At 44.5% G+C, this 24,501-nt stretch overlaps 1 protein-coding gene across 4 annotated transcripts in view; it reads right to left on the bottom strand.

The window, feature by feature from the left end:
- Nucleotides 1–7,813: 7,813 nt before the first annotated feature.
- CUEDC1 (CUE domain containing 1) overlaps nucleotides 7,814–24,501 on the bottom strand; it is a 124,793-nt gene continuing 108,105 nt past the window's right edge. For all 4 annotated transcript variants that reach the window (XM_069067437.1, XM_069067438.1, XM_069067436.1 and 1 more), the window contains 5 exons: nucleotides 21,020–21,106; nucleotides 19,366–19,459; nucleotides 18,234–18,292; nucleotides 16,375–16,445; nucleotides 7,814–10,981 (listed from right to left, as the gene is read on the bottom strand). In XM_069067437.1, the coding sequence (XP_068923538.1) occupies nucleotides 16,378–16,445; nucleotides 18,234–18,292; nucleotides 19,366–19,459; nucleotides 21,020–21,106 (308 nt within the window). In that variant the 3' untranslated portion in view covers nucleotides 7,814–10,981; nucleotides 16,375–16,377. The remainder of the gene's footprint in view (nucleotides 10,982–16,374; nucleotides 16,446–18,233; nucleotides 18,293–19,365; nucleotides 19,460–21,019; nucleotides 21,107–24,501) is intronic.

Here is a 24,501-nt window from a genome sequence, read left to right as displayed (position 1 = left end):
TCAGGGTGAAGATTGAGATGTATATTTTTGGACAGGACCAACACAAGAATTTGTTTTTCTTGACTATGCATATTTGTTGCAAGGGTTTTGTTTTTCCTTTTTTTTTTTAAATGGCGGTGGATGGAGGTAGTTAGGTGGCACAGTAACCAGAGCAACCGCCCTGGAGTTAGGAGAATCTCAGCTCAAATCCGACCTCAGACACTTAACATTTACTAGCCATGTGATCTTGGCCAAGTCCCTTAACCCCAATTGCCCTGTCTTCCCCCCTCCAAAAGGCCAAAAAAAATAAAATCCTTCATTTGATCTTGCCAATCTATATCAAGCTATCTTCCTATGTCTTTCTTCCCTTCCTTTTACTGCCAAACTCCTAGAAAGAACAGTCAGCATTCACTGGTTCTGCCTCCTCAAACCCATTGCGATCTGACTTCTGGTCCCTGAGCCCCAACCCAACATTGTCTTGCTGTTGCTTTCTCCAAGGTTGCCATGTTCTTATGGCCTTTTCTCAGTCCTAATCTTCCCACTTCCCTGCAGCTTTGGACACTGTTGAGCACACCCCACTCCTGAAGCCTTCTCATTTGACATCACTCTCCTTGTTCTCCTCCAGTCTGCCTCCTGGTTCCTCATTTTTCTTTGCTGAGTAATTTTTCACCTCCCACACCCTTGGCATGAGTATCTCTTCAGGGCTGTGTCCTGGTTCCTCTTCTTTGCTCTGTCTACACTCCCTTGGTGACCTCATCGGTTCCCTTGGGTTCAAGTATTAGATCTATGCCTATGACTCCCAAATCTGTAGACTTGGGGCTCTATTTTCTCTCTCCCTTCAACCCCAGTCTTGAATTGCCAGTTTTCTGCTGGATACCTGTGCCTGAATGTCTCATGGATATTTCAAACTCAACATTCAATTCAGTTTAACAAATGTATTCAGCATTTACTAGGTGCTGGGGATAAAAAGACAAAAATGAAATCATTTCTGTCATCAATTTGCATTCTGCTTAAGGGATACACCATAGAGTCATCGAATCATACATCTTGGAAGGGACCTTTGAAATCATCCAATCCAAACACCACATTTTACAGATGGAGAAACTGAGGCTGAGAGGTTATATGACTTGCCAAAGGTCACACAGGTAGTATGTAGAAGAGATAGGATTTGAACCCAGGTCCTCTGCCTCCAAATCCAGCACTCTTTCCATTGGGCCTATGTACCAAGATTAGTAAATATAAATTATTTTTAGGAAAGAGATATTAACAGATAGATGGGGTCAGAAAGGGCTTTATAAATTATTTTGCTTTCTGCTTCTCTGCGGATACACCATTTAGAAGGTAAGCTCCTTGAGGGCAGAGATTTTGTCTTCCCCGGTTCCTACTACAATTCTTTGCACTTGGCAGACAATGAATGTTTGCTGAACTAAATTGAGGCTGGAGACAGTCTCCTAAATTCAGGGTTTACTCAAGGGTTACTGTTGCTTCCTTCTGTATCCCCTTGTATCTTCCACAGGGGCATGTATCAGGAAGACAATAGCTGAATACATGCTTCAACTTTTGCAAAGCATTTTCCTAGCACCCCTATAAGTGATACAAGTATCACCATTCCTATTTGTTTCCAGGCCTGTTAAATGATCACAGCCACCATTCATTTCAAAGCTCTTGGTTTGTGTTTTCCATGAGTGTTCTTATGTTGTGTATGAGGTTAGGTTTGCTTCATGTAAATTTGTAACCACAAATGCCATCCTTCCTCTGGGGAATGTCAATGAATTGATGTTGCTTGCCAGAAAATACATATACAAACACATACATTTATGCGTAGCTATATTGGGTCCCTCCCCCACCCATTAGGATCCTTGTGTTTTAGAAGTCTGTTCCCCTCTTCCCAAAGAATTATGGGGTCACAGACTCCTCTAGGAGTACATGGATCAGTTTCAGGGGGTCCATTAAGTTGGATAGAAGAAAAAAAAACGCATCTTTATTTTCACTAAACTCTAAATGAAATTTAACATTTCCTTCAGTTAATTTAAAAAACATTCTAAGAGGTCCATAAACCACCAGACTGCCAGAGGGGTCCATAACACACACACACACACACACACACACACACACACACACAAAGATAAGAACCCTTGCCCAAGAATACAAGTTAGTATTCATTGGTAGAATCCCAAGGGGGGTGGGAGGAGTTATAAGCACTTTGATCTTTATTGGAGGAACAACTCAAGACCACCCTGCAGCACTGATCAAGCAATTTTGAGGCTGGTCTCCCAGGGAAGATTTATGCCCATATAAATTGGGTACTATCTATCATTTTAATTGTTTCTCCCTTCCTTTTGTTCTCATCCCTAAAATTAGTTGAAAAGTCTCTCCTTGTTGCCCTAAGCTTAACTTTGTAGCCTAGTGCCCACCTGAGTCCCAGATAGTCCTATAACACCTGGGGCTAGATAACCCTTTCTTCCCCCATCCCTCTGGTTAGTAAACCTTTAGTAAATTGGGGAACATTCTAATTCCACATCTTCTTCCCCTAAGCTAATTATTGTGTTCAAAGATCTCAAAGTATACATATGGAAATTGAGGTAACAGAATACCTAGCTTCCTACCAATCACCATTCTGGAACCCTTCCCCCCAAAGGAGAGAGCATTCTTAAAATATTTCGGAGATGGAATTTTTGTTGTGCAAAAAGAGAAAGGCAGGAAGCTGTCTTTGAAGCTTCCACACCACCACCCAATCTGAATGCAAATTTGGGGGACCACAGAATCCCAATGCCCTCTCCAGTCATCTGTAGAGAATATCCCATAATAAAGTTCCTTGGGATATACAAATCTCATGTACAGTTGTTCAGTTGTTTCAGTCATGTCTGACTCTTTGTGATCCTATTTGGTGTTTCCTTGACAAAAATACTAAAGTGGTTTGCCATTTCCCTCTCTGGCTCATTTTATAGATGAAGAAACTGAGGCAAACAGAATTAAGTGACTTGCCCAGGGTCACACAGCTGCTAAATGCCTAAAGTCATGTTTGAACTTGGGTCTTCATGACCCCAGATCTCTATTCTATCAACTCTGTCCTAGCTGCTCCCTTGTGTATAGGCTTCTTCCTTTTTCTCTTCTCTACTGTGTATTCAAAGTTAGCACATTATCATTCCCAGAGATGATTTAACTACTAAGGATTCCAAGGATCTTGGATATAACTTTGCCACCAAACAAAAGAAATCACACAGAAAGCTTTCAGTTGCAGTGTGATCCGAATTCCCTATTGTGCAGATAAGAAAGCAAAGATTCCAAAAATTTTAATGACTTGCCCATATTCACCAGTCATTGCTGAGATTTAGACCCAATTCTAATTCAACATCCTACATCCACTATTCTGCACTGACTTAAAAAAAAAAAACAACAACAACCAAAAACCGCACCAGGAGCCAAGAGAGCTGTGCCCATGTTCCAGCTTGACCATTAAGCAACTTTGTGGGCCTGAGTAAGTCACTTCAGTCTCTTTCCATGCAAGTGGGGAGGTTAGACTACATACCGTTCATTTGAAAAAGATCTGGGAGCTTTCACATATAACAAATTTCAATATAAGCCAACAGCATTGATGTGGAAGCTAAGAAAAGAGAGAGACAGCAAATTTTGGCTACATTAAGAGGGCCCACTACACTCTGTCCAGGTCAGACTCCATTATCTGTAGTATACTGTTCAGATCTTGCTGTCATACTTTAGGAAAGATCAATGTCTTTCATTACATTATCTAGAGGAAATTATCCGAGAGAGCATGGCCAAATCAGTGAATAATAATAATTACAACAACAATAACTAACATGTATATAGTACTTCAAGGCTTGCAAAGCGTTTTCCAAATATCTCATTTTGTCCTCACCAGTTTGGGTGGTAAGGTATTATTCTTATTCCTCATTTTACAGATGAGGAAACTGAAGCAGACAGGTTAAGTAACTTTTCTGAGGTCACATGACTAATAAGTAACTGAGGTAAAATTCGAACTCAGCTCTTCCTGGCTCCAAGTCCATCATTGTGTCACCTGGATGTCTGGTGAAAGTCCTTGAGATCATACCAAACATGGTTTAAATTAAAGGAAGTGAGGATATGTAGCCTGGAAAAGAGAAGATTGAAGAAAGCTATGATAGCTGTATTCAAGAACGAACGAGGGATTGAAATTGTTCTTCTTGGTCCCAGAGAGAACTAGGAGTAAATTGGACATTTCAAAAATAATATTTAGGTTTACTGTAAGAAAAAACTTTCTAACAATTAGGGCTCTCCCATAGTAGAACGGGTTGCCTTAGTAGGCAATGAATTCCTCTTCATCAGAGGTCTTCAGAGAAGACTGGATGACCATCATTTGTTGGGTATGTGGCAATATGTCTTCAGTCAAGCATGGATTGGATCAGCTGACCTTTGGATTTCTATTCTGTGACTAAATGATCTCTAATATGTTGTCTAGTCCTAAAATTCTAAGTCCAGACCTGTAAGCGAATCCTAAGTTTTGGCCCTATTTGTGTGACCTTAGACAAGGTACTCTCTGGACCACTTTACTAGATGATCTCTAAGGTCTCTTCTAGCTCCAGATCTATGTGCCTTTGATCCCTGGGAAGGGGGGCAGGGGGGAGGGAAGATTAGAATTTAGATACCTTTGCCTTCCTGTGGGGGAAATGGATAATTCAGCTTTTGGAGAGCCCAGGCGTTGTTGCTTCGCCAACGGCCACCAGGTGGCAGTCAACCCCCCCACCCCCTTCCCCCAGCTGCTCTCGACTTTCCTACTTCTGCAGCTGGCCTGTCCCAGGGACTCTTTATGGCTAGAGCAGCTAATGCCAAGGTTATCGCCCGGGGAGTGAATAGGCTTTTCACAAGAGAAAACATTTCCAGGAATTTGACTTCTGAGACATTCCAAGAACGGCTGTTGTTCTCCAAGAGGCATTTCTGGACTCTTGGGTTCCCTTCCCCAGCCTCACTGACTCTGTCTACTACTTTCCTCCCTTCCCACACTCCACCTAAGGCCATCTAGACTGCCAGCTGGACTTCAGGGCCTCTGTACTATCTATGACCATCAGAAATGAAAACAGAGATGTCCCCTTCACTAGTCCCCCCCCCCACACACACACATGCCCACTATGTCCACAATCTCCCCACACACTCCATGCTTGTGGAGAGATAGATGGTAGGAACAGGCTCAGTTTTAGCTGCAGAACCAGTCCTAAGCAAGAGTGAGAGTTCACTTAAGTCTTTAGCACCTTTCTTTGGTCCCTTTTGCCCCTGGGCAGACTTTCCCCTCCCTTCCCATCAAAATTAACCCATTTCCAGATAAGTTTAAAAAAAAAAAACACCTAACCCAGCATTTCCCAAATGAATTTAGCCATAATATAATTATGGGCTTGAAATATTAGGGAACCTATAAATGCTGGTTGGGGGAGGGGGTCAAGGGCAGGGGGCAGACCACAAGTAGAATGACCAAGAGAAGAGGAAGTGGGGAAAATGTTAAAGCAAAATTGAGGAAATTAAAGCTATTTTATACCAAAAATTACTGCACACGAATAATGTTGATGTATATACATTTTATACTTTAGAAGGGAAAAAAATCTTTCCTCAAAAAGTTTTCATATCTCTCCATTGCCATTAGGATAAAATGAAAAATCCTCAGTCCGACATTTAAAGTTCTTCACAATTCTGACTCTGATCTACTTTTCTGGTCTTTATTTCACTCTTGGTCATAGTCAAAATGGTCTGTTAGTTGGTGTTGGTACATGACTTTACATCTCCTGCCTTTGGGCTTGTCTGGAATCTAGAATACACTCTCTCCTCACCTCCTCTACCCAGACTACAATCCCTCATTTCTTTCAAGACCTAACTCAGGTGCTGACTTCTAAAGTGAGGCTTTTAGGGTCTTCTAGATGGTGCAATGAATAGAGCTCCGGTTGCTGGAGTCAAGAGGACCCAGCCTCAGACACTTAACACTTACTAGCTGTGTGACTTGGGCAAGTCATTTAACCCCAATTGCTTTGTCTTCCCCCCCCTCCAAAAAAATAAAGTGATACCTTTCCTGGTTCCAACTCCCTTCCCCAATCCAAATTATTATTACAACTGTCCCTCTTTAACTTACTTCACATATGCTCTATATTTACTTGTATATGCTTTTTATTTGCCCCTCCCCTTCCCCCAAGAAGGTAAGCTCTTTGAAGACAGGAACACTGGTTTTATCTTTGTATCTCTCCCATCTTATACATGGGAGCTGCTTAATAATGATGAACTGATGACCTGGATCAAATCCGGGCTCAGATACTCAGCACCACACCCAGAAATAATAACTGGCCGTGTAACCTTGAGCAAGTTACTTAACCCTGATTGTTTAAAAAAAAAAAAGAATAATGATGAACTGAAATATTCTTGTGGAACCCCTATTCCTGGTGCACAGAGAATTGGAATTCCATGAGCAGTTTGGGAAACAGGAACTAATCTATCCTCTGATAATAGATATTAACCCTGTTAATATGTTACTATCCCAGTTACCATTTGCATTTTAATGGCCCCTTCTTAGAACCTGTTTCTTGACCTAAACTCTTTTAATGGTGGCAAAGTCAGACTGAGGGAGATGCTTTGGAGTAGGTGTCCTGTGTTTCACAGTATGCCCTTGTGGTCACCAGCCTATTTCTTCTCTGCATGACACCTAGGTTCAGGGCCGCTCCACCCTGGCTGCCTTCTCCCACTTTGCCCCCTCTGTCATCTCCAAACCAGCCCATGTCCTTTTCCTCGGTCCCTCTCTTACCTGGTTGTCTGTCCTGGTTAGCAGGAGAGACCTTCCCCTCATGGAGATGAAGCTGCTCTAATCATCCCTAGTGGGAATGACTGAATCAATCATCCCATTCGCAGAAAGAGAAAAGATTTCAGTAGTCAAAAAATCCTTGGAATAGAGGGAAATCACCTCATCTCAGAACCTGATTCCAAAGCCTATTCTTCTACTGGATTTTACTTCCATGACTCAGCTGCTGTCTTGCCCTAGTTCATCCCTGCCCCTTCCTCCTATTAATGATTTTTTGTAAGGTGGGACCCTCTACTTGTGGGGGAGACCCCAGCCAGCCAGCCATCTCCCTCCCAGCTCTACTCTGGACTCTCTAGACTTCCACACCATGCCCCTACACCACACTTCTTCTTAGCTTCCTTTTATGTGTTGTCTTCCTCCTGTAGAATGTAAGTTCCTTGAGGGCATTGACCATGTTTCTTTTTTGCTTCTGTTTGTATACCCAGAACTTAGTACAGTGTCTGGCACACAGTAAACAACCAATACATGCTTGTTGCCTTTCCTTGCCTTAGTCCCAAACATCTGTGTTTACCCTTTGAATGGACCCAGATACTAGGTAATCCAGCACTTGTATGGAATCAGTAACTATTCCAAAAGGCCCCAATCTAAAAAAAAAATTCCTATTTGACTTGGGAATAAAATTATATAACGCTTTTGTAAGAGAACAGCTTTCCCAGTTGTGTTTTGCTTAAGCTAATGGCAAAAGTAGTTTACCTTTGCAAAGCAAACACAGGCTGGGTAACAGGAAGAGCACAGCCTGGGGAAAGGTGCTTGGTGATGGGAGAAGCCAAGCAGATAATTAAGAGTCCACCGACCTGGAAACAGGTATCACCGTCCTTGCGAAAGGAGTCTCTTTTAGAAATGCACCTTCCTGGCTAAAAAGCTAGGGCAAGAAAATGGCAAAGAAACAGGAAAAGAGGGAGAAAGGAAGTGGTTGTCCTGGGCCTCAGGCCTCTTGAGGTCAGCCTTGTCCGCAGTCTTTCTCCTGCTGTCCTGCTGGGCCCATTCAACCCAGACCATGACTGAAAGTTAAGAGCACACCATGACTTTATTATATGAATTCCTATTAAACATCTTTAAGAAAAAACAACAACAACACATGTGGAAACAAAACCTAACATAGCGACCGACACTCCCAATGTTCAAGATTGGGTTTCCACCTTATAATTCCCCAGGTGCTTAGGGGTTTGTTTATTTGTTTGTTTAAAAGAACTTCCATGCATTCCTCACTGCACAGACTTTGCTAGAAGAGAACTTTTCATTTGCAGGAGAAGTGAGTCTCTGAATGTAGCTTGCTTTGGCTACTTCCAGCCCAGCATCCTTCTCTCCCCTCTCATGAGATTCAAGAGAGACTGGGGCAAGGTGGGTATTTTGTTTTCCATTTAGTTTTAGATAACATGATTGCCAAGGCAGGTCCTTTCCCTGTGCTATGGGGAATAATAGATTCCAGAAGCCCCAGGGTGGGGACTCTTAGATTTCTCTTGGGCCTTTAGCCTGTCCCAAATTTTTATTGTGGAAGGGGAAAGAGTTGTCCCTCTGGCTGGCTGAGGGTGGGAATGGTCGGGCAACTTTGGAGCCTTTCTCTCTTTTCCTTGTCCATGTAGAGTTAGAAGGAAGGCACAAGGAGATGGGGAAGCCTTGGGGGAAACCTCAAAACCAGACAGATCCTTTTGCTGGGTAAGGGATCTGGATGGGAAGGAGAGTTTGGCAGCTATGAAGGAAAGGGAGGAGAAGAGCAAAAGGGAGGGTGGAGAGAAAGAGAAAGGAGAAAAAAAAAAGGTGGCCTTCCCATCCTCAGCTGTGAATTATTCATCCCTGTGCCAAGACGCCTTCTGTTACCTGTGGCCCCACTCCAGCTTCACCCCTAGCAACCTCTGCACACACTTCCAAACTTGGTTACATTTCATAAGAGGTTCCTCTCCCCCTGGTAGCTGCAGGCACATTCCAGGGCCTGGGCCTGCCAGCCAGCAGACCTGAGCACATTCCAGGCCCAACCACTGTGTGTGTGGGGGGGTGCCCACTGTGGAATCCTTCCTTCTTTGGGCCCCCTAGGGTTTGGGGAAGAAAGCACTGCACTACAACTTGGTGGATGCATAGGGAGAAATCATGAGTCTGTAAACCCTGCCCCGCCCCCACACACACATAGCCACAGTCTCTGTCTCTGTCTCTCTCTCTCCCCCCCTCCCCTCCCTCCACAGTAGGGGAAAGAATACTGTAAGAATAATCTCATCATTTTATCTTGGCTTGGTGGTAACAGAGGTCCCCCCAAATCATCTATAGGCTTCCTCTTACTACCCCACCATTAGCAAGCCCAGGCTCCATACTGGGCACTAGAGATTTAATGCTTTAGTGAGACTGGAAGCCCCTCCCCTCAAAGTTCTCTCCTTTCCAAGCCTCTTGATTCCTCAGATCAGCTTCTCCCTAACCTGGTGCCAACCCACCAATGTGAAGAGGCAAAGAGAATGAACTCTCTGGGCCAGTGAGTAGGTGAGCAAGTGGGTGGGTAGGCAGGCCCCCTAGAGAGTTTCCTCTTGAGAACAGGTTTCCTCCCCACCCCAAACAGGACTCAGCCTGCACTTCTGCTTGGAGGCCAGCTTTCAGGGCTAAGCAGGTGATACCCAGGGCAACTCCACCCCTTGCCCCTGCACACTGCATAAAAAACAGCTGTTCCCTCTCTGTTCTTTCTAGCTGTGAAGTTCTCACAGTTTAACATTTTCTGCTTATAGGCATCAAACTCCTCCCTCAGGACCTAGGGGTCAGCTTTACACCAGTACTCCCCTGAGGATAGGGGAAACCCAGCCCCCTCTACTGCCAACTAGACTCTAGGATTCTGTCCTAGAGCCCCTTTCCCTTCCCTTGGCTGTTCCCACACCAGCATGGCCTGGCAGGGGATCCCGAGCTTAGGAGTCTAGCCCAGAAGTCAATCCAGAGCAGAACATTGTCGCCATGCCCAAGAGCTCTCTGCCTCTAGCGATTCCTCCCTGGACCACTTGCCCCCATTCTATTTCCCAACAGGAGTAAGGGAAAGAAGTGTTCCAGACTGCTCTTGTCCTAGCTCCAAACTGTTATAGAGGGTCCCCACCCCCCTCCAATGTGAGAGCAGATAGCTTTCCCCATGACACTATTTCTCTTCCTATGGCACAGTGGGAAAAACACTGAACATGGAAATCTGAACTTAGAGTCATAGAATCTGAGTCCAAATCCCATTTCTGCCACACAAAAAAATACTCAGGTAACCTTGGGTGAATCAGTGAGCTTCTCTGGGCCCCAATTTCCTCATCTGGAAAACAAGTAGGCTGGATTGGATGACTCTCCTTTCCAGTTCTAGAACTACCCCTCTATGCCCCTTCTGCTGGGAGGTGGCAACCTTAGAGAAAACCCTCAGGAAACTACTCCCAGGTAGGCTTTCTTGTATCATTCCCACTTAGTGGCCCTAGGGTCCTGTGTCAGGTCATCATCTCCTCCTGCTACCCCAATCCAAGTGTGGTCTTCCCATCTAACACTGTTTCTTCATCCTTGTGGCTGAGGGACCTCTGGGGAGGGGACAAGGATGGAAGATAGGTCTCATCCTGAAAAACGGTAGCCAGGGGCCCAGGAAAGGAAGAGAGCAGGATGCTGGGAGTGGGGCAGGGAGGATTAGATCAGGTCTCAGACTCTTCAGTGGAGTTGAGACTAGTCTGAGAGAGAGATGGGGTGTTGAGGAGGGAAGAAGAGGCTCCATTTTGTCCATGCCCATACATTAACCTGGGCCTGTGCTTTATGTGTCCAGCCCTCCCACTGATTGGACCTGCTCCTTTAGGAGAGGAATGGTGGGAGGGAGGAAAGGAAAGCCAAGAAGCTACAGAGAAACAATAAAAAAAACAGGGAGGGGAAAGTTCCCCTCCCATCATTGCCCCTAAAACAACACAGCTATAAGAAAAAACCGTGATTGGCTGCTGCCCTTGATGGGGCCCCAGGTGCTTCCTCCAATCACAATATAGCAATACCAAAGTTCCAAAACCCTACATAAGAGGGGAAGGAGAAGAGGCAGCTGGAAGCAAGGCTTCAGAGGAGCAGAGAGTGCCCTAGCCGGAGAAACTTGGTGCCTCGATGCTCAAACACCCTCTGTCTTACTGCAGCAGGTCTGGGCAGCTAAGGACAGGCCTTCACTATTTGGCTGCCCCGTTAGGACATTTCATCTCCGGTGAACTCCAGCACCTGGGGGAAAAAATACAAAGGGTTTTGTTGGAGTAAGTGAAAGAGAGAGATTTCCAAATGGCCTCTACTACTAAGTGTGTTTCATTGAGCACTAGACCCCCAGGAGACCCAGTGACAGCATGGACAGAACTCAACAAGGAAAGTATTTTGACCACCCTTCTTTGGGGACTGTCATAGCTCTCATAGTCTCTCAGCTCCCAGGGTTCTTCCATCTATTGAGTTTCACATGGAAATAGTGGTATTTGATCTGGGCTTCTGTTTTGACAAGTGAAGATGAGAGTGGTAGGGAGGGATTTTTAGGTAGAGGGAACAACATGAGTATAGTCACAGAAACAAGAGATTAGATATATGTGAATAGTCCAACTTGTCTGGAACCTAAGTATGTAAGGGCAAGAGTAAATTGAACTTCATTCCAGAGACAATAGGGAGCTACTAAAAGTTTTTGAGTGGGGGAATAACATAAACAGTGAATAAAGTGCTGGGCCTGGAGTCAGGAAGACTCAGACTTCCTGAGTTCAAATCTAGTCTCAGACACTTACTAGTTATGTGACCCTGGGCAAGTCACTTAACCCTATTTGCCTCAGTTTCCTCATCTGTAAAATGAGTTGGAGAAAGAAATGGCAAAGCACTCCAGAATCTTTGCCAAAAAAAAAAAGCTCAAAATGGAGTCACGAAGAGTTGGACACGACTGAAAACCATAAGCAGAGCTTCCTTAGGCGGATCCTTCTAGCAGCCATGAGTAGAATAGACTTAAAGGGAAAACAAACTAGTTTGGGAAAATGGTTATGAGGTCATTTTGGTAGTCTGAGCAAAAGGTAATTGAGGGTTCAACTATTCTGGAAAACAATTTGGAATTATGTGAGGGGGAAAGTGATTTAAAAATCCATATCTCTTGACCCAGAGATTCCATTGCTGGGCATCTACCCCAAGGAGGTCAAAGATAGCAGGAAAAAAAAGGCCCCATTATTTACCAAAATGTTTGTACCAGCTTTTGTGGCAGCAAAATACTAGAAACAAAGTGGGTATCCATCAGTTCTGGAATAGCTGAACAAACTGTGGCTAATGACTGTAATGGAATATTAGGAATATAATTGTCCAATTACATAGAACAATAAGAAGCAATGGATATGTGGAATTCAGAGGAACATGAGAAAACTTGTCTAAACTAACAGAAGGTAGAATGAGCGAAACCAGGAAAACAACCAGCACAATGACTACAATAATATAAATGGGAAAGAAAAAAAAAACATTAAAAGAGAGCTGAATGCTGAGTAATTGTAATGACTAATCTTGGCCCCAAGAAATGCACCTCCTTCCTTTCCTGGGAGAGACAGAACACTGTGAATGCAGAATGTTGCATCTGCAGTCAGATGTGTCGGCTGGTTTTTCTTTGTTACAAAGGGAGACTCACTGGGTGGGAAGAGGGGAATAGCTAGAAATGACTGTGATATAAGAATAAAGGGCAGCAATAAAGCATAAAAATATTTTAAAATAGAATTAGTTTTTAAAGGCAATGTAGGCTCTGATAAGAATGGAAATGCACATGTAAAGGCAATAAATACCATAGGACTTATGGATATGGGGACAAAGGGAAAAAACAAGGATGACTTTGAGGTTTCAAGCATGAATGACTGGTAGAATGGTGGTTCCACTAACAGATATGGATAGGATATGATTAGGGGGAGGAAATGGTTTGGAGAAGGCAATGGTTAAGTTCATTTTTAAACATGATGAGTTTCAGTAGAGATGTCTACCAGCTTCAAGAGATGTCTAGTGGGCTGCTGGAAATGAGACATTTGGGAGGGAGAAAAGAAAGACTAGAAATATAAATTTGAGGAGTACCGGCATAAAAATGATAATTGAAGTCATGGGAGTAGATGAAATTGCAATGGGAGAAAGTATGGAAAGAGAAGAGGACCAAGGATGGAACCTTTGTCAAGACTCACATTTTAGGAGAAGAGCAGCTACTAGAAGAGAAAAAGAAAGAATGGATTAAGAGGCAGAAGAAGAAACAGGTGCATATAGTGAAGCCAGGAAAAGAATTTCAAGACCCAAAAGGTCATCAGTAGTGCAAAATGTTGTAGGGAACTCATGGAGGATGAGGACTGAGAAAACCAATTGAATTTAAATATTAGATAGTCACAACTGACTTGGATCAAGGTGGAGATTGGAAGAAGTCAGATCAAATAGAACAAAGGAGTAAATAAATGGAATAAGTTCACAAAGAAGAGTGAATGTTGATGACTATTGAGAATTTTAGCATTGAAATGAAAAGATAAAATATAGCAGTTAAAAGGAGTAGCATAGATGAAGAGAGGCTCTTTTAGGAATGGTGAGATCTGAGCACTGTTTGTGGGTCAGAAGGAAAGAAACAGTTGAGAGGGAGAAAGTGAAAATCCAAGAGAGAGACAGACAGGCAGACAGAGAGACAGAGATGAGAGAGAGAGATGGAGGGGGGGAAGGGAAGGAGAGGGAAAAGGAGACAGGGAGGGAAAGAGAGGAGAGAGAGAAGCTGGAGGAGACAGCCAAAGATGGGATCAGAGTACAATGGACAAGGTTAGCCTTGGCAAAGAGATGGGATTCTTCTTCCTGTGAGAATAGAGGAAAGGGGGTGGCTAGGTGGCGCAGTGAATAGAGCACTGGCCCTGGAGTAAGGAGGAACCTGAGTTTAAATCCGGCCTCAGGCACTTAACACTTACCAGCCATGTGACCTTGGGCAAGTCACTTAACACCAATTGCTCTGCCTTCCCCTCTACAAAAAAAAGGAGAGTAGAGGAAAGCAGGAGAGGATAAGAGATACTGTGAAATATGGAAAAGGATTGTCAAGAAAGCTCACACTAGATGAATTCCACCTTACACAAGTAGGAGGTCATATTATCTGTTGGGGGGAGGAGATTGAAGAGCAGGGTGTTCGATAGGGAATCAAGAAGAAATATCTAAGACTGGTGAGCCACAGTGAGGGTCCAGGTGAGGATGCAGCACTCACACAGAAGGGTTGTAGATATCTCTGGTCTTTGCCCAGTACTCTGCATGCTTATTTTATTACCTCTTTACCTATAAGCTCCCTGAGGGCAGAGATAGCAGGTCCCTCGTGTTGTCCATATAGAATGCTTCCACATGTACTCCAGTATTACACAGTCTACTTATACTATCCATTCACTGAAGGTGACAACAATCCAGAAACAAAACCAGTCTTGGGGCATGGAGAAGGACACCCCAGAATGAGAAGCAGCTGTGACAGAGCAGGGGGAGGTGGCTCTCTTGGATGGCTGATCAGGCCCACTTTATCTAAGCAGGACCCCAAGAGAACGGATGTCTCCAAATTGCTACCTTCTATTGGTTCTCTAGACCAGGGGTTCCTAAACTTTTTCTATTTGTGGAGCTCTTTGGCAGTGTGGTGAAGCCTATGGAGTCCTCAGAATAAATGCATAAAAATAAAAACCATAGAATTACAAAGGAAACTAATTACATTGAAATAGTTATCAAAATATTATTTAAACAGTTTCAAAGGCCTCAGGTGAAGAACCCCTGATCTAAATGTTTCAAGTTTGAATAATTTTTCTTCTTAAGTGGACTGTGATTGGTTAAAGGAACTAGAGATGTTTAGCCTGGAAAAAGAGAAGGCTTAAGGGAAAATGAGTGCTGTCTTCAAGTATTTGAAGGACTGTCATATTAAAAACAGAGCAGTCTCTCAGATTAGATTAGACCGTTTGACTCCAGGAGCAATGAGAGGCAATTGCAAAGAGGCAACATATAGACTCCATGTCAGGATAAACTTCCTACCAATGAGAGCTGTTCCAAAGTGAAATGGGCTCCTTGGGAGGGAGTGGGTTCCTCCACACTGAAGGTCTTTAAGCAAAAGCTGGATGCTCACTGGCTCAGTGTGATGTAGAAGAGATTTTTGTTCAGTTATGGGCTAGATGAGATGGGCAGCTGAGATCCCTTCTGACTCGGAAATTCTGTGATTTGGTGAGTTTCAACTTCCCCAGAGCTTGGTCTTCTATTACTGCTGTCTCTGTCTCTAGTACTTAAATCCTCGCTGAAGGAAAGAAACAATGCATCCTTTTCCACACCCAAAAGGCTAGCTACATTGAGGAGGAAAGGAAGAGCCACAGAAGGGAAGGAGAAAATGGCTTGGGACATCAAAGTCTTTAAGACATTCTTCAGGTAGTGCTGGTTTTTCAGCACTTTGCCTCTGTGCACACTGTGCCCTTTACCTGGAATCCCTGCCTACCCATCCTTCAGGGTCTGGCTCAGGTGCCTCTTTCTCTATCAAGTCTTCTTTGGTTCTTCTTGGAAATGATCTCTCCTTCTTTTAGACTCATAGCATTTTGTGCCTGTGCAGATGCCGTTTGGCATTATATTCTGTGCTGTGGTTTTTTGTGTATGTATCTGGTCTGAATTGTGAGATGTGTGGGAGTAGGTCCCATATCTTTTTTTCTTTTTGTTTTGTTTTTTTCTACGTAATTGTATTTTATTTTTTTCCAATTACCTGTAAAGATAGTTTTCAACATTGACTTTTTTAAGATTTTGAGTTCCAAATTTTTTCTCCCCCCCTCTTCTTGATGTTCCCCAAGACGGCATGCAATCTGATATAATCTATATGTGTGCAATCATATTAAACATATTTCCACATTGGTCATGGTGTGAAAGAAGAATCAGAACAAAAGGGGAAGAAAGAGAGAGAGAGAGAGAAAATAGTCTGCTTTGCTCTTCACTCATACTCCATAGTTCTTTCTCTGGATATGGTTATCATTTTCCATCATTTGTCTTTTGGAGTTGTCTTAGAACATTATATTGCTGAGAAGAGCTAAGTCTATCAAAGTTGGTCATCACACAATGTTGCTGTGACTATGTACAATGTTCTCCTGGTTCTGCTCACTTCACTCAGCTGTCCTGTGTCTTTTTCGTCTTTTTATCTCTCAAAGCCACTAGCCTTGTACCGAGTGAGTGCTAGATAAATATTTGGTTCAAAAATGAATAATTAGCGAACTGCTGACCAAAAGTGGTCCCAAAGCAGTCTAGGACCCCAGGAGAGTTATACCCATCAGGGAAGAGAAGGAGGATCACAAGCTCATAGGGTTAGAGCTAGAAAAGATTTCTGAAGCCATCTAGTCTAACCCCCTATTTTGTATATGAGGAAACTGAATCCCAGAGAGATTAAAAGACTTGCCCAGTCACAAAGGTAGTAGGAAACAGAGCTAGAATCTGACCCCATCATTTGCCCAGGTACAGATCCATCATGTCAGCTGGAGTTTGCCTCCAAATTCAGCACTCTCAGGTGTGCATGCTGCTTAAGCCAGATGATATGGGAAGACTCAGAAGGATGCCCTGGGAAGGGCATGCTAGACCCTCCAGTCTCAAACTCCATCAGCAACAACCCCCTGGCTCACCTCTTACTGTCCTTCTCTGGGTGCTTCCTCCTCCTTGAGCGTCTCCTGCTTCCTTGCCCGGAAGTCTTCGTCTGAAAGTCAAGAAAGGTGCTCATGTATGGTTTCATCTTCCCCTATAATTTGTAGCCCAAGTACAGACCCACCACAATAAGAAGTTTTCCCAGACTAAGAAAGAGAAATGTCTTCATTTTCCCCCATCCCTACCCCATTTGCTTTTCACATGTATTGACCTTACTCCTTAACTTCACACAATGACATCTGTGTCTTGAGACCTTGTAGAGACCTAGGGTCTAGTCATAGCTCTTCCATTAACTAGACATGTGACCTGAAGGCAGTAATTTTTACTTTTCTGGGCCTCAATTTCCTCAACTAAAAACTGAAGGAATTGAATTATAGATCTTAAGGTACCTTCCAGTATTCAAATCCCTCAACATCACATAAGATTCTCCTTTTATCCATGGATGGCCACTACCATATCACTACCTCCTTCCATAAAAGCAAATAATTAAGAGTTGACCAGGGGCAGCTAGTGAATAGGTGGCACAGTGAATAGAGCACCAGTCCTGGAGTCAGGAGGACGTGAGTTCAAATCGAACCTCAGACATTTGACACTTACTAGCTGTGTGACCTTGGGCAAGTCACTTAACCCCAATTACCTTGTCTTGCCTCCAAAATAAAATGAAATAAATTTTTTAAAAAAGAGTTGACCAAATTAAAATGCAACCGGCTGCCTCCAGAGGTGGTAGGGTCATTATCCTCGGACATTGTCAAGCAGTATCTGGGCAACTACTTGTTGAGTATGTTATAGTGGGGGTTTCATTCATGTATGATTTGAATTAGATGCACACTAGATTTTCTCCCAACTCTTTCAATTCTGTGATTCCATGAAGGACAAGGACCATCTCTTCTATATCCTTAATTTGATCCCTGGCCTCTATCCCCTCCCAAATTCCCCCAAAACAAAAAGCCATCCCTCCATTCTCTCTTACAGCACCCTCCTGGAGGTGTTCACTGACTAAGTTTCTCAATCACCCCAGGATAGGCATAGGACAAGGTGTCTCTCCCTTTGTAGTCTAAGTATGAGGTTGGGCTTGGAGGAAGTAGCACCTCTCAGCCCACCCAAGCCTCAGAAGTTCAGGATGACTCATGCTGAGAGATCCATCATATCTGCTTCAGAGCCAAGGGCACAAGCAAAGGTTTTCATGTTAACTCAGTCTGCAGGTTACTGGGATGGGATGAGAGGGCTTATGGCCCACCTATCCTACCCACTAACCCTGGACACAATATGGCATTATGGGAAGAACACTGACTCAGGTCAAAGGATCTGAGTTCAAATCCTGCCTGTGATGCTTACTCCCTGTGTAAACTTGGGCAAGACACTTAACTCCCCTGGGCCTCAGTTTCCCCAACTGTAAAATGAAGGAGACAGACTAGATGCCCTCTGAGGGGCCTATGACCCTTTGATCTTAGCTCCAAGTTTACTAGTTCTTTTGTCATTGTGTGCTTCAAGAGAAGAAGTGTGAAGGCAAGAGAAGGCTTTATTAAGGACCAGAGCTTTGGAGAGTAGGGTAGTTTCTGACAAAAAAGTTTCTAGTGCTTCTGACAAAGAAGCTTCTATCCAAAGCTTCTGGCAAACTTCTACTAATTATTTCCCTCAAGCTCCTTCTCCAGTCTCTCTGTGCATCCCCAACCTTGCAATGTGCAAAGAACCCTTCCAGGATCCTGGCTGAGAATCACCAGTCCCAAGGAGTTGACCAGTTGACCATGTTGGACAAGAACCCAAAGGTCAGCCCTCTACTTTTGGAAATTTTGCCCCTCCTCCCTCCTCTCTTCTCAGTCCCAGCAGGTTAAGTCCTCACCACAGGCATGACCTTCCACGTCATCCAGTAGATTAGCTGTAGATGCTGCAGTCCCCAGTCTGCCCTTGCATTCAGGAAAACCATTCAGTAATTTTGACTCTTCTGGGCCTCAGTTTCCTCAATTAAAAACTGAAGGAATTGAACTATAGATCTTAAGGTGCCTTCCAGTATTCAAATCCCTCAATATCACATAAGATTCTCCTTTTATCCATGGATGGCCACTACCATACCACTACCCCTTTCCATAAAAGCAAATAATTAAGAGATGGTCAAACTAAAATGCAACAGGCTGCCTCCAGAGGTGGTATCTGCTGCTGCATGCTGCTGTCTACATCCCCCTCCACTCCTTCCAGTCGCCCACCCACTAGTTGCCTATCCGTATCCTCTCCAGCCGCCAGGCTCCTAGGCTAGATCCCAGAGTATCCTCTACTGAAGTTATCCTATCTTTCCTCCCCTTTGATTCCTCCCCCTTGAAGGAGAGATTGGCTACAGAAATATGAGGTTGGTGTGATATCCCTTCTTCCCATATTACAGTCAATGACTCCCATTTCTCATAACATTCTCGCGGACCTTCACTCTTATTCAGCATGCTCATCTGTCCCCGGGAGAGCCTTTAATTCCAGAGCCCCTACTCCAGACTGTACCCAAGCAAGGACTTTACAGGAATAAAAGAAAACCTTCTTATTAGTACATATCAGTCAAAAGATGGGGCTTGAGTTTGGTGTATTTGAAGTATGGAAGTGAAGATGTTTATGAATAACCTCAATTGGTGAAACAAGAAAATAAGATCGTTTGTACAAAGGTACAGATTGTGGGATAGCTTCAAGTCTTCCTTTATGAGGGCAGGATGCAAGAATGGAGATGAGCCAAGGGGCCCTCATCTCACCTCTCCACCATTCAAACACTGGGACTAGGCAATCTGAAAGGAGGGAATTACTGTTGAACTGAACTAAGAAATGGGGCTAGGTACCCCAGAATGACTTGGGTGCCTCACCTGTTTTAAGAACCCATATTCACATCCTCTACTTTTAGCATACACGTACTCTCTTTCTCTCTTACACACACACACACACACACACACACACACACACACACACACTCTTCCTGGCCAGGGAGGAGCTGGGAAGGATACGACTGGTGCTTCAACAACTGTTTTCTCTTTGTCTTCCTCATCTTGGTCTTCTCAGAGAAGGCCCTGGCAAGTTCAAACAACTTCCTCCGAGTAGCTGTGAGCAAAACAGGAGGGACAGGGAAGTGTAAACGACTCTTGTTGGCACTGAGGGGCCCAGGGACCCCTCTCTGAACTAGAGTGATAGAGGAAAGAAGTCTAGTCCAATTTTTCTTCTTGTTTCCCCTTCTTTGGAGTTTAGCTGCAGAAGGGCCATGGGGCTGAGAGGAGGGGACAGAGTTGGGCAAGAGCAAAGGGGGAGCAGGTCTAAGAGAGGAGGAGGGCACAGAGCTGGGGGAGAGGAGGGCACAGGGCTGGGGAGGAGGAGGGCACAGCTGGGGGAGAAGAGGGAAAAGAAAGAGGGAACAGGTCTAAGAGAGAAGGAAGGCACAGGGCTGGGGAAGAGGAGGGCACAGGGCTGAGGGAGAGGAAAACACAGGGTTAGAAGAGAGGAGGCAGGCACAGGGAGGGGAGAGGGGGAGGAAAGAGAGAACAAGTCTAGAGAGAGGAGGAAGAAGGCACCAAGTTAAGAGAGGAGGACGGCGCAGGGCTGGGGCTGAGGGGAGGGCAAAAGGCTGGGGGAGGGAGAGAGCACTGGGTAGTGCCAGGAGCTGTGGGGAGAGACTGCCAGAAGGTGAAAGGGTCAAAGAGGATACCGGGACAGCTGCTGCTTAAGGAAGAAGGAGTGCTATCTGAAACTTGGCCAGCAGAGGCAGCATAGGACGCCCCAAAGGCCACGGCAAACAACAAGCCAAAGATCCGGGCATTCCTCTTCCTAACTCCTCCAGAACAAACCGAGTGTCTTCCCCCTCCCTTTTCTGCTCCCTCCCCTTCCCTCCCAAGCAAGCAGGGTTGGCTCTAGGATTTCCATGACTAATCCCTGATCTTCCCTGAAATGGAGCCTGAATCACCCAATCTTTGGTACATTGGGGGCACAGGAGGGAGAGTAAGACTTGGGCTTGGGTGCCTCTGAGCACTGATGGGAGGTTGGCGCAGCCTACTATGGAAAAAGGCTGAAAAAGAGCTGGGCGGGAGGGGGTGCCACTCAGGCAGCCGGGTACAGGGTCAAGAAGGACTTTTAAAAACTGCACAGGAAGGAAGGGGAGGTGTGGGGCAGATAATTGGGAACCATGAATCCTTTTTTAAAAAAATTTCCTTTTGGACTGTGAAATGCACAAGGTTTGACTTTCCGCAGGGGGCTAGGCTGAAAGTGGGGTGGGGTGGGGCGGGGTATTAAGGGATGGGGAGGGGCTTGGCAGCAGCAACTGATTTACTTTCTTAAGCATGTCTGGCTATTTGGCTCAAGATGATGTGAACATGAGTTTGCATTCCCTAAGCACACTGGTGCTGGTGTGCAGGAAATACTGGGAGGGCGGGGCTTGAGGAAGGCAGAGTGGGAAAGGGGGGAAACCACTAGGGAAAGCCAGCCTGGCATTAAGACCTTGCTACAAACAACCATGAGTTGGCTATGGGAGAAATCTTGGGTGGTCCTCCTCCCCCTCCCCCTTCCCTTCTCCCCCATGTGCCTAATAGAGGCAGGGAAGGTCTTCAACATAGGGGAGTACCTGAGCCCTGAATCCTGGGCACTCCACCCTGCTGCCCCAAGTGGGACACTCACATTTCCCCATGTGCTTCAACTTGTCCCTGAATAAGGCATCTTCAGACACAGCAGGGTTGGCTTCACTGGCTCCCAAGGCAGCATCACCTAAAAGGAGGCACCCAAGTGAATGCACCAGCCAAGGGCTCCTGATCCCTAAGACAATGGGGGAGGGACAGGTCCTCCTGAGCAAGCTGAGGAGGGGCTGCTGTATTCTGAGGCCCCTTAAATAGAGAGGGTAGGCCTGACCCCCTGTCACCCAGGCTGTGACAGCATCTCTCCTAAGTCAATTGGTCACCAAGACTTGGCTGTAGGCTGGAAGAGTTCAGAATGACAGATCAATGTGGGATATGGGATAAAAGAGAAATTATTTTCTGCCTTTAGGGAGTTGAAAGCAAGACGAAGACAGGATAACACGGGCACTGTTGCCCTCTCCTTTCTCTATCCTGGAATTTCCTTTTCTTGTTAAATGTGTTGAAGGAAATAGGGATTTTTACAATGAGGAGGAGACTCTAGGAATGAGAAACTGTTTTCAAGTATGTGCACAGCCATCCCATATGTACAAGGGATAAGACTTGTCCTGTTTGGCAAAACCAGGAGTGAAGAGGTCAGTTTAGACACAAGGTTAGGGGAAACATCCTTAAAAACTAGAGCCATCCAAAAACAGAATGGGCTTTGGTGGGAGGTGGTGGGAATGATTCTCCTCCATGGAAGGCTTCAGGGATATGGTACTTTCCAGATGAGTGCCTTCCAGTCCTCAAATTCTGTCAGTCCCCTCCTTCTCCTCTACCCATATCCTAGGATGTAAAGGCATGAGCCCACCCTGGTTCACAGTCTTCCTTCTCATGAGGAATAAGCTGCTGCTACCATATACTCCATACTGGGAAAGAGCAGTTTCCTCTGGGAGAAAGGACCACAGTGTCAGAGACAAGAGTGAGAAGGAAAATGAAGGGGAAGGGGGTCAGTCAGATGTGCCACCTGCACATCTATCTCTCCTGCCTATCCAGAAACTAGCCACAATTATTTTCCTGCCCTCCACCAAACCCTGTCTAGGTGACTCATTAATCCCAAGGTCACCCCGCCTCCTAAATCCCACTCTGAGGTCATTGCCAAATTCTCAGCAGCCCCATTGCCTTTGGTTAATTTAGGATCAAGGACAGAAGGGTCATTAAGACACCCTGATGTGTCTCTGTCTATATCTAAGCTCCTCAACCTTCTGCTTACTAATCAGTTCTCCTGGATTTTCTCTCTCCAAGCTGGGATCAGTTTAGAGTACAATCCTTCAGCCCTCCCTCCCGTTGGAGGAAAACTTCCTCCCCTCCCCCACTCCCCCTTTGGGTTAGATCCTGTGTAGGGGAAGTCTCTGGCAGAAGCTGCTTAGAGTTTCTGTCTAAGAGAAGCTTTCTTTCTCTGAGACAAGACAGCTCTTAGGGGTTGAGATTCAGTATTAACTAAGGGCTCCCAGACCAGAGGGCCCAAAGAAGATAAATCCTGGCTTTTAGTACACTTATCAATAATGTAATAAATAAGAGCTCACCTTTACTTTTTGGAGCAGACTTGAGATCTCATTGGTAAAGAAAACTCCCTAAATGCCTTACTTTTAGTTTTTTTTTTCTTTTTTTTTAAAAGACAATCAGGGTTAGGTGACTAAGGGTCACACAGCTTGTAAGCTTCTGAGCCCACATTTGAACTCCAATGCTCTAACCACTGCACCACCTAGTTGCCCCTTACTTTTCTATTCATATTCCCTGTGCTTTGCACTTACTAAGTGTTTAACAAATGCTGTATTTATGCAGTAATTCATTCCATCTAGAGGGCAAATAGGTATCCACTCAGAGGGCAGACTGTGCAGAGAAAGCATGAGCTGAGATGGGTCCTAAAGAGATAGCTTTTAACTAGAGAAGAGGGGGAAAGTACTCCACCAAGGAAGATCAGCAACTAGTCAACAAGTTTGAATTTTAGAGAGTTGCCCAAGACACTGAGAGCTGAAGTCCATTGCTCCAAATCACAGTCTTGAACATGAACCTTTCCTGACTCCAAGCTTGCCTCTCTATTCACTGACCATGCCATATCTGCCCATTTATCCCAGGGACTGAAAACAGCTCACAAAGTACTTTTCCTCTCAACAACTCTGTGAGGTATGTACTATCATCCCCATTTTACAGATGAGCAAATCAAGATGCAGAGATGTGAAAATGACCTGCCTGAGTGTCATACAGTTTTAAAAGGCCTTGGCTACCTATTAAGTGAATCCTTTGCTTCCTTGACCAAGAATTTTTAATCTTTTTTTTTTTAGGGCAATTGGGGTTAAGTGACTTGCCCAAGGTCACACGGCTAGTTAAGTGTCTGAAGCCAGATTTGAAATCAGGTCCTCCAGGGCTGGTGCTCTATTCACTGTACCATCTAGCCGCCCCATATTCTTAATCTTTTTAGTGGACCCTTCTGGCAAACAGGTGAAACCTATGGAACCCTTCTTAGAATGATGTTTTTAAATACATAGGAAAATCAATTATATCGAAATATAGTTACCAAAATATACTTTTTTAAAAAAGCAAATTTATGGACCCTAGGTTAAGAATCCCTGATCTAGACAGTCCTGGGCTCAGGACTTTAGATGAGTAGCTGACTGAGATGGAGCAGAAGAAAAGTAAATGTGTTTCCCAGGAAGGACACACTCCTTTGTGTAGAAAGAAAGCAATTGGTACTTGGAAGTGGTCCCCCTCCCAGACCTTTCAAATTTCTTCCCTGCTTCTCACTCTTCATTAGGAAAAGTAAAAACAGATAGATCAGTTTCATTAATGAATATGGATGCAAAAATCCTAAATAAAATACTAGCTACAACAATATATATATATACAAAGATTATATGTTGTGACCTCTTTTCTCTGTATAGGGTAATATGTTTGGTGTCTCTCATGTTGAACTTGTCCCTCTACCTCTGCTCTCTTCTCTACTCCCAACACCCCAAATCACCTTCCCTGGAATTAGGAGAATAATTTAAGTCCTATAATATAATAATATAGTACATATTATATATCATATAAAATATAATAATATATCATATAATATAATAAAGTCCCTTTTCCCTCCACTGGGGAGCTAAGTGCTGCAGTAGATAAAGCACTTAAAATCAGGAAGACTCAGGTTCATGAGTTCAAATCCAGCCTCAGATACTTACTAGCTGTATGACCCTGGGTGAGTCACTTAACCCTGTTTGCCTGAGTTCCTCATCTATAAAATGAGCTGGAAAAGGAAATGATAAATCACTCCAGTATCTATGCCAGGAAAACCCCAGATGGGGTCATGAAGAGTCTGAAATGACCAAACAACAGATTTCCCCATTCATCTACCTAGTTCACTAAGATGAGGAAAAGCTTTTCCCCATTTTTAAGGAAGGAGCTGCTTCTTCTCTGTTCTCCCTTTGCTCCAGGCTCCAAATCTCCAACTACTAACAAGGAAAGAAAGCAAGGGTTGGGGAGGGGGCTAGGCAGAGGAGTGGGGGT

This window comes from Petaurus breviceps, unplaced genomic scaffold (genome assembly GCF_028583685.1).
Source record: "Petaurus breviceps papuanus isolate PSGF00001 unplaced genomic scaffold, PetGlider_PUasm1.0 90750, whole genome shotgun sequence".
In the NCBI taxonomy this organism is placed as follows: Eukaryota; Metazoa; Chordata; class Mammalia; order Diprotodontia; family Petauridae; genus Petaurus; species Petaurus breviceps.
The sequence above is the reverse complement of the archived record's forward strand: the minus strand, read 5'-3'. Positions and strand labels throughout refer to the sequence as shown.